The sequence below is a fragment of the Syngnathus acus genome, chromosome 12 (genome assembly GCF_901709675.1).
Source record: "Syngnathus acus chromosome 12, fSynAcu1.2, whole genome shotgun sequence".
Lineage (NCBI taxonomy): Eukaryota > Metazoa > Chordata > Actinopteri > Syngnathiformes > Syngnathidae > Syngnathus > Syngnathus acus.
Window position 1 is genome coordinate 1,534,496 of NC_051097.1, and position 12,465 is coordinate 1,546,960.

The 12,465-nt window shown below is 41.2% G+C and overlaps 2 protein-coding genes across 2 annotated transcripts in view; one reads left to right on the forward strand and one right to left on the reverse strand.

Annotated features, from left to right (window-relative positions):
- pip5kl1 (phosphatidylinositol-4-phosphate 5-kinase-like 1) overlaps positions 1-11,975 on the reverse strand; it is a 31,178-nt gene extending 19,203 nt beyond the window's left edge. The window contains exon 1 of the mRNA XM_037265850.1: positions 11,051-11,975. Within this exon, the coding sequence (XP_037121745.1) occupies positions 11,051-11,080 (30 nt within the window). The 5' untranslated portion in view covers positions 11,081-11,975. The remainder of the gene's footprint in view (positions 1-11,050) is intronic.
- On the forward strand, positions 3,457-6,194 carry LOC119131428 (zinc finger BED domain-containing protein 4-like). The gene is made up of 3 exons (XM_037265904.1): positions 3,457-4,401; positions 4,556-4,721; positions 5,307-6,194. The coding sequence occupies exons 1-3, from the start codon at positions 4,350-4,352 to the stop codon at positions 5,812-5,814; spliced, it is 726 nt and encodes a 241-aa protein (XP_037121799.1). The 5' UTR covers positions 3,457-4,349; the 3' UTR covers positions 5,815-6,194.
- Positions 11,976-12,465: the final 490 nt, after the last annotated feature.

The window sequence follows — 12,465 nt, forward strand, 5'->3', positions numbered from 1 at the left end:
GTTAGATCGAACTTTAGTCAGTTCCGATCATTTTATAGGAGATAGTTTCAGAAACGCGATTGTTTACAGAGGGCTCATTGGTTATTGGCTAGTGGATGCATACCGCAACCCTAGTCAACCTCAGTTTGTTGCAGTATAGCTTCTATTTTATGCCCCTTTTAATCCAGTGCGCCCTATATATGAAATAATTTCTAAAATAAAAAATTCAATGGTGCGCCTTATAATCCAGTGCGCGTTATGGTGCGAAAAATACGGTAAATCTCTTTACTCCGGAAGTCAGTGTATGGAACTCATTGTCAGTGAGGCTCCAATTATTCCACAGCCATTGTCAAGTTATGTCAATGTTTCACCCAGTTCTTGCTTAAACTTGACAAAAGCCTGGTCTGAAGAATGCAAAGGGACAACTCCAATCTTCATTTAGTTTTGCTTTAATTGGGTTTACATTCCTTTTAGGTCCCAATTAAGGTTGTAATGTTGATTGTATATCAGGTAAAAAACCTTTAAACAAGAACAGAAAATAAAGAATGTAAAAATAAACATTTTGTCTCATCGTAATTGTAATTCAAAATAAACATTTGTCTGGTCTTATATTTCAAGATAAACATTTGTCTAAATTGACACACTTAAACTTTGAAACAAGTACTCAAACTTCACATTTCAACTTATATTGACCATTCAAATCGATAAAGTTACTCAACAATCAATACAAATGTCCATTTCACACCAGTTGCGTCTTGACCGTGAGCTGAGTGATGTTTTGTTGTCTGTTCCAGTGCTACCAAACAATTTTCCTTTGTTCACTGCTCTCCATGCCATGCAGGCTACAGGACAGGAAGTATATAGGAGTGCCTGTTTGAGTGAATGTGGCATTCGCCTCTGAGTAAAATTTGTTGTGGCAATTCTTAGGAGAGATCCGAGGTGTTGGTCCGTTTACCTAGATCTGTGACGGGTTGATGTTGATGTTCATGTGGCTGAACGTCACGTCGCGTAGGTCGAGCCAAAATTGTCCACTCTTTTTTAAACACTCGGCACTCAGTGTCCACCTTGCTTTTCCTTGGGCCACTCATCTTAATGGAAGGATTCCAGGTAAAGGTTTGTGGGTGGCTTTAGCGTAAAATTGCATCTGAAAGCTCAGTGCGTGAATTACAAGAATGCTGACGTCACAGCCCACGCTCTAAATTCGGCACTGATAGAAATAGAGCGCGAGTGCGCCGTGTCCGTACTACTGAGAACGTACACGCACTTGTGAGTGTGCACCGAGCTTTCTAACACGGCTTCCGGTAGTAAATGCGCAGGCGAGCGGTTCCCCATCTACTGGGGAAACGCAGTAATTGCAGGCAAAATGACCAAAAAAAAAAAGTTTAATAATACAGTTTATTCAGGGTTGGCGGGCCGGATTAAACGGCCCCGTGGGCCGGATGTGGCCCGCGGGCCGTAGTTTGCCCATGCCTGTTCTACACCATTCACTTTATTATTATTGTGTGAAGGCGATGGCCTTCACACACGAAATTCTACACCATTCTCTATTATTATTGTGTGAAGGCGATGGCCTTCACACAGATATTATTCTACACCATTCTCTATTATTATTATTATTATTATTCTATTTTATTCTCCTCACTTTTCTGTCCTTCTTCCACATAATTCAACCGATTCACTCCATTCCACTTTTGACGTGTTCCAAATATTCACGAGATGAGCGCTTCCATTTTTCCAAAAATTTTCCTTTTTCGCAAAATTCGCAAATTTACGACAAATTTCTCCCCATTCATTCTTAATGGCACATTCAACATTTCGCCATTACGTCGTTCCAGTTTGAAATTCACATCATTCAGCAAATTCGAATCACATTCGGAAAGACTCTCGACATTCCCAAAATTGCCAAATTCAAAAATTTCACGTTTTCACGTTTAAAATTTCCCACAAAATTTCACAAAATTTCGTTTTTCACCTCTAATTTCTACATTTTTCAACCAATTCAACCCATTACAACTTTCAATTGTTCATCTTTTGCCTACCTATTCCACAACTTCCCACTTACAAAAAATTCCAAATTTTCAAATTTGAAATTCAACCAAATTCTCCAAAACTTCATTTTTCTACTCCAATTTCTACATTTTTCAACCGATTCAACCCATTCCAACTTTCAACTGTTCATCTTTTTTCTACCTATTACACAACTTCCCACTTACCAAAAATTCCAAATTTGAAATTCAACCAAATTCTCCAAAATCTTGTTTTTCTACACAAATTTCTACATTTTTCAACCAATTCAACCCATTTCAACTGTTCATCTTTTGCCTACCTATTCCACAACTTCACACTTACCAAAAATTCTAAATTTTCAAATTTGAAATTCAACCAAATTCTTCAAAATTTCATTTTTCTACTCTAATTTCTACATTTTTCAACCGATTCAACCCATTCCAACTTTCAACTGTTCATCTTTTGCCTACCTATTCCACAACTTCCCATTTACCAAAAATTCCAAAATTTCAAATTTGAAATTCACGCAAATTCTCCACAATTTGGTTTTTCCCTTCTAATTTCTACATTTTTCAACCCATTCCAACTTTATTCACTTTGTTCACCTTATGCTTACCATATTCACCCCCTTCACCCCCACTTCCACTATGCTTACCAAAATCACCCACCCCTTCACCCCCAGTTCAACAGTGTGGCGGCCATCTTGGATTGACCCAGAAGTGCCCCAAAATGAACACAAAGTGAACCGGAAGTGCCCCAAAACAAACAGGAAGGGCCCCAAAATGAACAGGAAGTGACCCAATATGACAGGAAGTGAACCGGATGTGCCCCAATTTTAACAGGAAGTGAACCGGAAGTGCCCCAAATCAAACCGGAAGTGACCAAATCAAACCGGAAGTGACCCAAATCAAACCGGAAGTGACCTCTTTAAACCGGAAGGGACCTTTTAAAACCGGAAGTGACCCTAAATAAACCGGAAGTTACCTCAGCTAAACCGGAAGTGCACTAAATTAAACCGGAAGTGCGGCAAATCAACCGGAATTGACCTTATTTCAACAAGAAGTGACCTAAATATAACATTTGCCCTAACTTTTACAATTTTTGTCCGATTCAACCCGTTTCAACTTTTGAACTCCAAAGTGAACCGAACCTCTTGAATAGAGATGCACCGATCCGATATCTGGATCGGATATCGGCCCCGATATCAACAAAATTGATGGATCGGGTATCGGAAAATGCAGCCGATCTGTGAGCCGATCCTTTCCTTAATCTATTGGGACGCGGGCTACGTCATACGTCAGCAGCACGTGTGCCGCGGGACGCGGGCTACGTCATACGTCAGCAGCACGTGTGCCGCATGCCACGAGAGTTTTCTAAACAAACGCAAACATGGAGCGAACGAAAGAGTCAGCTGTGTGGAGGTACTTTAAACTTAACACGCCAACTAGCTCGACGGCAGTTTGTAATATCTGCAAAGCTAATGTTGCCAGGGGTGGTGGTAGTACTGCCAGTTATAGTACTACCAATTTAATTAAGCATCTCCAGAAACACCACGCATCGGAGCACCAGGAGTTCCAGCAGTTGAGCAAATCAAAGGGAGCGGGAGGTGGACCTACAAGGCAGTTAACTTTAGCAGATGCACTGCAAAGACGGGAGAAATTCCCAGGCAATAGCGCAAAAGCAACGAGAATTACTGAGAAAGTGCTGGAATTCATGGTTTTGGATGGACAACCGATGAGTGTTGTTGAAAACGAGGGCTTCCGACGTTTACTTGAGCACCTGGAGCCACGGTACAATTTGCCATCGCGCAAGTATTTTTCTGAGACCGCACTGTCAGAAATGTATGAGAAAGTGTGCGAACACTTGTCAAAAGAATTAAGAGATGTAGATGCCATGAGCTTCACAACTGATATCTGGAGCTCGGAGGTGTGCCCCATGTCTATGTTGAGTTTAACTGTGCACTGGTTAGACAGGAATCACACCCCTCGCAGTGCCGTGCTGCAAGCTAAAAACCTCCCCGGAGCACACAACGGTGACACAATTTCGACTGCCATTAAGGCAATGCTTGATAAGTGGAATATTCCGCTCAACAAAGTGCATGTCATTCTCAGGGACAATGCCAGCAATATGAAAAAGGCCATGGAAAAGATGGGAGTGTGCAGCTTGGGCTGTTTTGCTCACACACTACAGCTCGTTGTTAACGAGGGGCTACTGTCTCAGCGAAGTGTGAGCGATGCGATTGCAAACGGCCGACAGATTGTGAAACATTTCAAACATTCTCCACTTGCTTATTCACGGCTATATGACGTCCAACTCCAGATGCAAATGCAACCTAAACGCTTACAACAAGACGTCAGAACAAGATGGAACAGCACCTACTTCATGATACAGAGTCTGCTGGAACAGAAGCGCGCAGTAGGTGCCTATGTTGTGGATTATGATCTGCCCACAACACTGACTGCTAACCAGTGGGCCTTGCTGGAGAAAACTAGCACTGTTTTGGAATCATTTGAAGAGCTGACCAGGAAAATAAGCTCATCCACCGCCTCCACTGCTGATGTCATTCCAGCCATCACTGTCCTCAAGCGCATCCTGACCAAGGAAGACGAGGCAGATGCTGGCATTAAAACGATGAAAAAGACCCTGCTCCAAGCTGTCAAACAACGTTTTGACTCAGTAGAAGATGAGCCTCTGTACGCCCTGGCCACTTTGTTGGACCCAATATATAAGGACAGGTAAGATATTTTAAGCTGACATACTCAACAGGCCGTGAGCTATTAGCTGTGATATAATCACAACATATCACGGTCTGAAGTGAGCTATTTCTTTTATATAACAGATACCAAGTATGGCAATATGAAAGTTATAGACACAATCCAAAAAAAACGGTTTTATTTAATAACAATTAGCCTACATTACAAGTCATTTACAAGAAAGTAGTTTCCGGCTGCCTGCGGTTGCTATGCAACGTTAGTAAACTGCTAAACTAGCTTTCAAGCTAGTCAGCGATCTAACCAGAGTTTATTTATTCACATGAGCTAATTTGAACGTTCCCATTAACTGTACACTCATAGAAAAACTGTCCGTCACTGGGGTCACGTTGCAAAGTGTTTAACATGTGAATGTGAAGATGCTTTGACATGCACTTGAGTATAACATTAAAAAAATGCTTTCTTATACACTAATTATGTTATTACAGTATTTGTATATTATTTTGATCTGTCTCAAGTTTCACTGTCAGATCACATATGTTAACAATGGGGTTTATAATTTGATCAATATTTTCATATTTAGCCTAAGCTGTTCTATGTCTGTTTCAGATACTTTACAAGTGAGACCTCTACCAAGCATGCAAAAGATGCACTGTTGAAGGAGCTTGAAGACAGGGGCTTGACCAGCACAGCAGGAGCAGCGGAGGCTTCACAGCGACCAGAGAAGGTCCCTCGGATGGAGACTGCAGCAGAAGCAGTAGCAGCTCCAAGCAAGAGCAGTTTCATGGAAGCATTTGAGCAAATTCTGGAGGAGAGTGAGGATGCAGGTGCAGCAAGCAGCTCAAGCCCTGCAGTTCAACTGAATGAATATTTAGCTGAGAAAACCATCACTGCATCAGACAGCCCATACAATTACTGGGAAGCCAACAAACATCGGCTACCTGATCTTGCTGCTACTGCCAAAAAGTATCTCTGTGCCCCCTGCACCAGTGTGGAAAGTGAGCGATTGTTCAGCACAGTTTCCAACACTGTGAATGACAAGCGAAACAGACTGACTGCAGACAGAGCAGAAATGCTTGTCTTCTTGACAAAGAATTTGTCATTGCTGCTTAAGTGAGCATTAATGAGGGGGTGAGACTGCACAAGTTTCAGAGCACCAGGTCATGAATGGTGCGATTGCACTATGTAGAGACATGTTTACGTTGCTTGATTATTGTATTTGACCAAGTCACTTGTTTATTCTCTTGTCCCGATGCTATATTTTATTTTTAATTCCACTCTGCACTTTCAGTATTTAGAAATAATTATGAATGTTTTTTTTTTGTGTTCGACTAAGCAAAGCTTGTTTTCAGGGAGCACTTCTCATTGCTGCTTAAATGAGCATTTAGAGCATCAACAGGTCATGAGTGGTGTGGAACGGCACCTAATGTTTACATGTTTACTATTTATTTTAATATTTGGTTACTGTGTGCTTGATCACCCTTTCTATATTTGCCCAGTGCAGTTTCAGCTGCAACATTTGTATTTTTTTTAAGAAGTTTGTATCCTAATTTCCTTGAATTTAAATGCTGATACACTTTATTGCTGCTGTTGCACAATTTTTGTTACAAATAAATAGTTCATTGCATTAATCTGCTTTATCTTGTTACATTTTGTCTTAGGAAAGAACTGTGTAGTCATGCCTGATGCCATTGCCTTTAGTCTTTTCTGTTCCACATGTAGAGGTATGTAGCTTGTTAAGTCAACCATAATATCGGATCGGTATCGGGTATCGACCGATACGCAAAGCCACGGCATCGGTATCGGTATCGAAACTGAAAAAGTCGGATCGGTGCATCTCTACTCTTGAACCTGTAGTTTTCGTTTTGTTCCAAATTAAAAAAGAAATTGCCGCAAATTTTTTTAAAATTCCCATTCATGGTCTTCGCCTTCACACGCAATTTCTCCAGAAATTGCATTTTCGAGTTGCTATGTGTAATTATCTGCAGTATTCATTAAGAAGTTGTCGTTTTTTGGCTGTGGAACGAATTAAACGAATTACAGTGTGTTCATATGGGAATATTTGATCCAACATACACCTATTTCAATATACGTCCCGGAACGAATTAGATTCGTATGTAGAGGTTTGACTGTAGTCTCATTACTGTTGGTGACCACTTTTCCATACCACTGCACTTTAAAGTGCTCAAAGACTCTCTGCATCATTTTCACCAGTAGCCTTCAAACCTATTCTGCAGGTTTCCTGGATGGTTTTGCAGGTTTCCTGCATTCCAGAAAGCAGGTTCAACATACTCTGAGTCTATCCCTGAACTCTGAGATGGGAGACTCTGAGTATTAAAAAGCCATCATCAATGAAGCCCCGATACCACGAATCACCATGACAACTAAGGAAAAACAGATCACCTTATTTTACCACAATGGAGTTGGAGGTCCTTATGCAAGTCTACGGCGAGTACCAACGTAATTTTCGCTACAAATCTCATACGGCTGTAGCAGTCCTGGGAGGAATTTGCTGCCCGTTGCGCAAGTTTGAATGTACTATTTCAGGGGTGGCCAACCAGTCAGAGACTAAGAGCCACATTTTTTTACTGTGTACCGCAAAGAGCCACAACCCCCCCGAAGCGAAGCGAACACGCAGCGTTTGACGTACCATTAACACACACACACCCCCGAAGCGAAGCGAACGCGCAGCGTTTGACGTCCCATTACCCCCCCCCGAAGCGAACGTAAAAGAGCCGCATGAAACCCGGCAAAGAGCCGCATGAAACCCGGCAAAGAGCCGCATGCGGCTCGCGAGCCGCGGGTTGGCCACCACTGTACTATTTCATTGATGTAACATCTAACCATAAGATCGTAGCATAGCCTATAGTTATGAATTTAAGTAGTAATGAAATCAGATTTTCATTTAGGTGCAATCCAACAGGAGAAAGAAAGGACTTGGAAACAGCTTAAAATGAAACGTAAAAACATTAGTCAAAAAAGTAAGGGATGTTTTGCTAGGCTGTGATTGCACCTCACTTTGCTTTTAATTTAATTATTTAATGGACTCATGCTATTAAACAAGGTCAATATTAATTGAAACTAAAATATTAATTCAGTGGCTACTTCAAATAATTTAAACCCCAAAGAAAATGTTTTCCAAGGTCCTCTCAGTTAATTCTACACTTCATGGATTAACACTTGACACAAATGCATTTATGTTTTATACCTATTGTAGTAATTCAAAATGTGACGCTGTAGCCTACACCAACACTCATTAAAATACTGAGTTCTGCTCAGCCAACAGAAGAAAAGTAATGCGCGGCCTCTCCCTCTCCCTCTCCCTCTCCCTCTCCCTCTCCCTCTCTCTCTCTCTCTCTCTCTCTCTCTCTCTCTCTCTCTCTCTCTCTCTCTCTCTCTCCCTCTCTCTCTCTCTCTCTCTCTCTCTCTCTCTCTCTCTCTCTCTCTCTCTCTCTCTCTCTCTCTCTCTCTCTCTCTCTCTCTCTCTCTCTCTCTCTCTCTCTCCCTCTCTCTCTCCCTCTCTCTCTCCCTCTCTCTCTCATTTTTTAACGAATCACTCCCAGGTTCTTAATTTGCACCATAGCAACACGTTTAACAACAGAAAATTCTTGTGTTCTGGTAATCTTGGAAGACGACGTCATTTCAAGACAACGAGTCTCCAGTCAGCCATTGTCCTGTATTGTTGATTGTCCCCGTACACTGTTCTTTGCCACTGTTATTGCGTTATTCGGCAAAATGTGACACACAAATATTATTCGGCACTGTATGACAATGCATTGATTGCTCACATTTACTGGCTTTGTATACTTTTTCTGTTGAGCTCTGCCATTGTTTTATTTTTTCAATTGTGTCACAGTGTCAACAGGTTTGCCGCTCGCCAGAACCTCAAAAACACTATTTTGTCGAATATACAAAATGGAAATTATTTTTTTTATGCTTTATTTATTGTAAGTTTAATGGTGACCCAACTACTAGATTGCATTTGGCAGTTTCTGAACTTACTTCACACTTGGTCTTAAAGTTTGTAAAGGTTTCCCAGATATGGTCATTTTAATTTTACACCAGATTAAAACATTACTCTGCCATCTTCTTGCTGACATGACAGCCTTGTTGAGACATCCACCAACCACCCACAATCATCCAAAGTACCAGAGCAATAAAAAGTTTAAAAAAAATAGACGCTGTGTCCAAATTCACGGGCTGCTTCCTCCAAGGCTAGTTCAAAGGCTGGGTACTTTAGAGCCCTGGAAGCTCCGCATCCATGGCATCATAATATGTAGCGAATTTGTACAGGTGGAGCAGCTCCATACAAATTAATAGGGAGCTTCCTTTAACGCAAAATATGGCAACGACGTGACGTCATTTTCAGCGTGACAAGACCACACCGCCGGTGTCCAACAAGCTGTCAAATCTGGCCTCGTTTCTATGGAGACGGGCTGTGGGTTAAGGCTATGAAAACGTGAGCTTCGCAGCCTTCATTGCCTGGCTCTTCTTCTACGCTGTCCTACTCTCTTCTTCGTTTAATATGTGGAGCCACCTGAAGATGACATGTCACTTGTGTTTGTAACGTCAAAATAAATGCACCAACGTAAACACTGAACATGTGTACAAGAGCTTTTTCATCTTTGTTTCCGACAGCTTGGGCTGGTGGACATGTCAAGCAATGTAAAAAACATTGTTGTAGTATAGAGTGGAGCAATGTGGGCAGTACAAAAGTCTGCTATGAAGCCGCCGTCACAAATATGAAATCTCACCTGCAAAACACATTGACGTTAATTGGTGAGTTGGTCAAGCATGGCTTGCCCTGGGATCAGATCATTAATTTTTATTGATGATGTAACACTTGATGACAAAAGCAAAAACACAAAGAAGAAAAAGTTTAGAGGGAAAGAGGTGGAATGTTTTACTGGCTCCAGAGTTTGACCCATTAGCGCATGTATTATTATTATTATTTTTTTAAACCTTCTAAAGAAGACTAGGAAATAATAGAGGCTTTTAAAAAACATCACAAAGGATAATGGAAAGGTTTGGTGATGTCAGTCGGTCACAGGCTTGGTGAAGTTATTGCAAGCAAAGGACTTGCAACTAAATTCTAAGTATATTCAATGTTAAGTATTCTTAGGTCTTCATCTGTCCCTTCTTCGGTTGGACGTGAAGCAAGGAAATGGCAGTGCTACTTTGCTGAAAGGTAATCGAGAGGATAGACACTGTCTGGCCTAACAGACAAGCACATTTGGGTCTATTACACCCATGGAAGGCCAAATTACAAGAAGGGTACTGGTGGCAGACAAGATGAAGAGCGGCTTCCATGTCCTGATTCACAAGTTCTATTTTAGCCATTGGATTGGGGAAGAAAGGCTGCAAGAGGCTCTCAGTGACTTACAGAATGTCCTCCAGACGTGAGAAATTAACTGTGGTCCCTGATCAACAACCAGTGTCGAAGGGTATGCCACAAATTCCGAAGATGTCCTTGATCAAGAGGTTGGCTGTCTCCAGGAGGAAAGCAACAGCAGTGTGATGAAATAAGTCACCTTAGTGAAACAATCCACCACATTAGGACTAATTGAATTTCGAGACTGAGGGTGGAACGGGATGGGAAGTGGATAATGCTGACCAGAAGGAGGACAATGGAGCATCTTATTATGAGCACAAACAGAGCATGCAGAGATAAATTCTGTCCACCAGAACCTTGGGTAATCAGAAAATGGATCCAATTGATTCCCAACATGCACAGCATATTGGCAGATTTGTATTGTATTTATTTTGGGCAATTAAACAAGCAAGCCTTAATGTATGAACACAGTTTTGCAAAGTGACATCAAACATGGCCGAAAATTCAAAACAACTATGGAAAAGCAGACAGTCGCAATTTGTTCACGACAATAAAGTTGATCTTCCCTGGCTCAGAGCGCTTCACCTATAATTCTCTGACATTAGAATCGCCGCTGGGGGAATCAATTACAAATGTTATGGCTTAAAATGGGAAAACAGTCTTATACCTAAAAGATCTGCAACAATAGACAGATCTTGTTTTCAACATCAACTGTACTGTGCTATCATTATCACGGGTCTCGGGAGTGCAATTAGAGTTCATGTGACATTTCTTAAAAACAAGAACGACAGTCACGCTCCCAAAAATTGTATACGACACAATCTGTTTTTAGTCATAATCCCGTAGGGAAGTCAACTCTGCGTGCTTAGTTTGTGAAATCGTTATCCCTGGACCCTTACGTTATCATTCGATACGTTTACAACTCTTGCAAATTACAGTTGACAGCATGACAAATACGTCCGTACGATCACTGTGAATAACACACATTTAATTCAGGTTAAAATCTTTGGACAAGCCTTACCTGGCTGCTGTGGTGGACGATGAATAGCATGCGCGCCCGCGCGTGTACGTTTCACTATCACATGTCAGCTCACCGCGTCATCATGCGTAGTGCAGCCTGTTCCAGAGTTGACTCAGGCGACACACGATGCAAAAGTACGGCGGGTGTGTGTTTCTGGGTGGAATTTATATCGGTAGCGCAATTTACGCGAGTGGGGAGAGGAAAAGATACGTGAATATACATCAATTTGTCAGAGTTTAATTTAAAAAAAATCTTGAACAGGTCTGAACACAATCAAGCTTGGGTGTGGTCGGTGAAAAAGAATCCATACCCCACCTTCCTACTACCATATCCAGAATAATGCCCAGGCCATCATAGTCAACCATTCGAGGTAAAAAAGCAAGTTTTTCCTGAGCCGAATTCACTAGATAATACAATTTACTTGCTTTGCTTTTGTGTAGTCTCATATCTAATTTTACTTCATACACTGATTTACTAACTCAGTGGCTCTGTCTTGTTCGGTCATGTACCACCTGTGAAATGTTATTTTCATCCAAGCACCCCCCAACCAGATCAAAGCATTTTGCATGGGGGGGAAACAATGCTGTGTATCAGTGTCTGGAATTCTCTCCTTTTTTACTGCCATCTCTGGAACTATTTGTATATAAAAGGAAATAACAAAGAAAAATTAACTAAATTGTAATTACTGTGTGTACATAAAAATACCTCTGAACATAAAGTGTCCTTTGTATAGTGTGCATGTGTTTGTCCCCTTCCTAATTCATTCCTTAGCATGTTTGTCACACCTAAATGTTTCCAATCATCAAAACAAATGTATATAGTAGTCCAAGACAAGTAAACATAACAGTTTTAGAATGAAGGTTTTTATTATTCAGGGAGGATAAAAAAGGCCCTGTGAAAAAAGTGTTTACAGCTCCTAAATCTAACAGGAATTTGGACCAACTTGTCTTTGCAGAATTGTAATTCAGCCTCATTGTCAGGTTTTCAAGCATGACCTGCCTTTATAACTAAACCAACTTTTTTTAAGCCTTTAGCTATTACAGCGCTAATTCCTCACTAAAAACACCCCTTAACAGCTCATCAATCTTCTGAAACTGAGCCATGATTGGTTGTGGTTGTGACCTGAGACCTGGCAACTGTGACGTCATCTTCAGTTGACGGCATGTGGCAGAGAATGGACGGGGGCAGGTGGATTTTGCCCGTTTATTTCATCAACCAAAAACGAAACATACATCAGAAAACTGTGCTTCGACTTAATGGGCTGCACAGAACATAAAGAAAAGACAGACTGACATTGTTTGATTGGATATAATTCATTAAAATGTCTTTGTTCATAATCTGAAACGCTTTTTCCTCATGCGTGCTAGAACTAGGGATGTCACGATACCAGAATTTCAGTAGTCGGTACCAATACC

Bases quoted from the DNA above. Each gene is read 5' to 3' on its own strand.
- LOC119131428 (XM_037265904.1), top strand. From the start codon at position 4,350: ATGGAACAGCACCTACTTCATGATACAGAGTCTGCTGGAACAGAAGCG. The intron at 4,402-4,555 runs GTAGGTGCCTAT...ATGTCATTCCAG, and splicing joins TGCTGGAACAGAAGCGCGCA to CCATCACTGTCCTCAAGCGC. The intron at 4,722-5,306 runs GTAAGATATTTT...TGTCTGTTTCAG, and splicing joins GACCCAATATATAAGGACAG to ATACTTTACAAGTGAGACCT.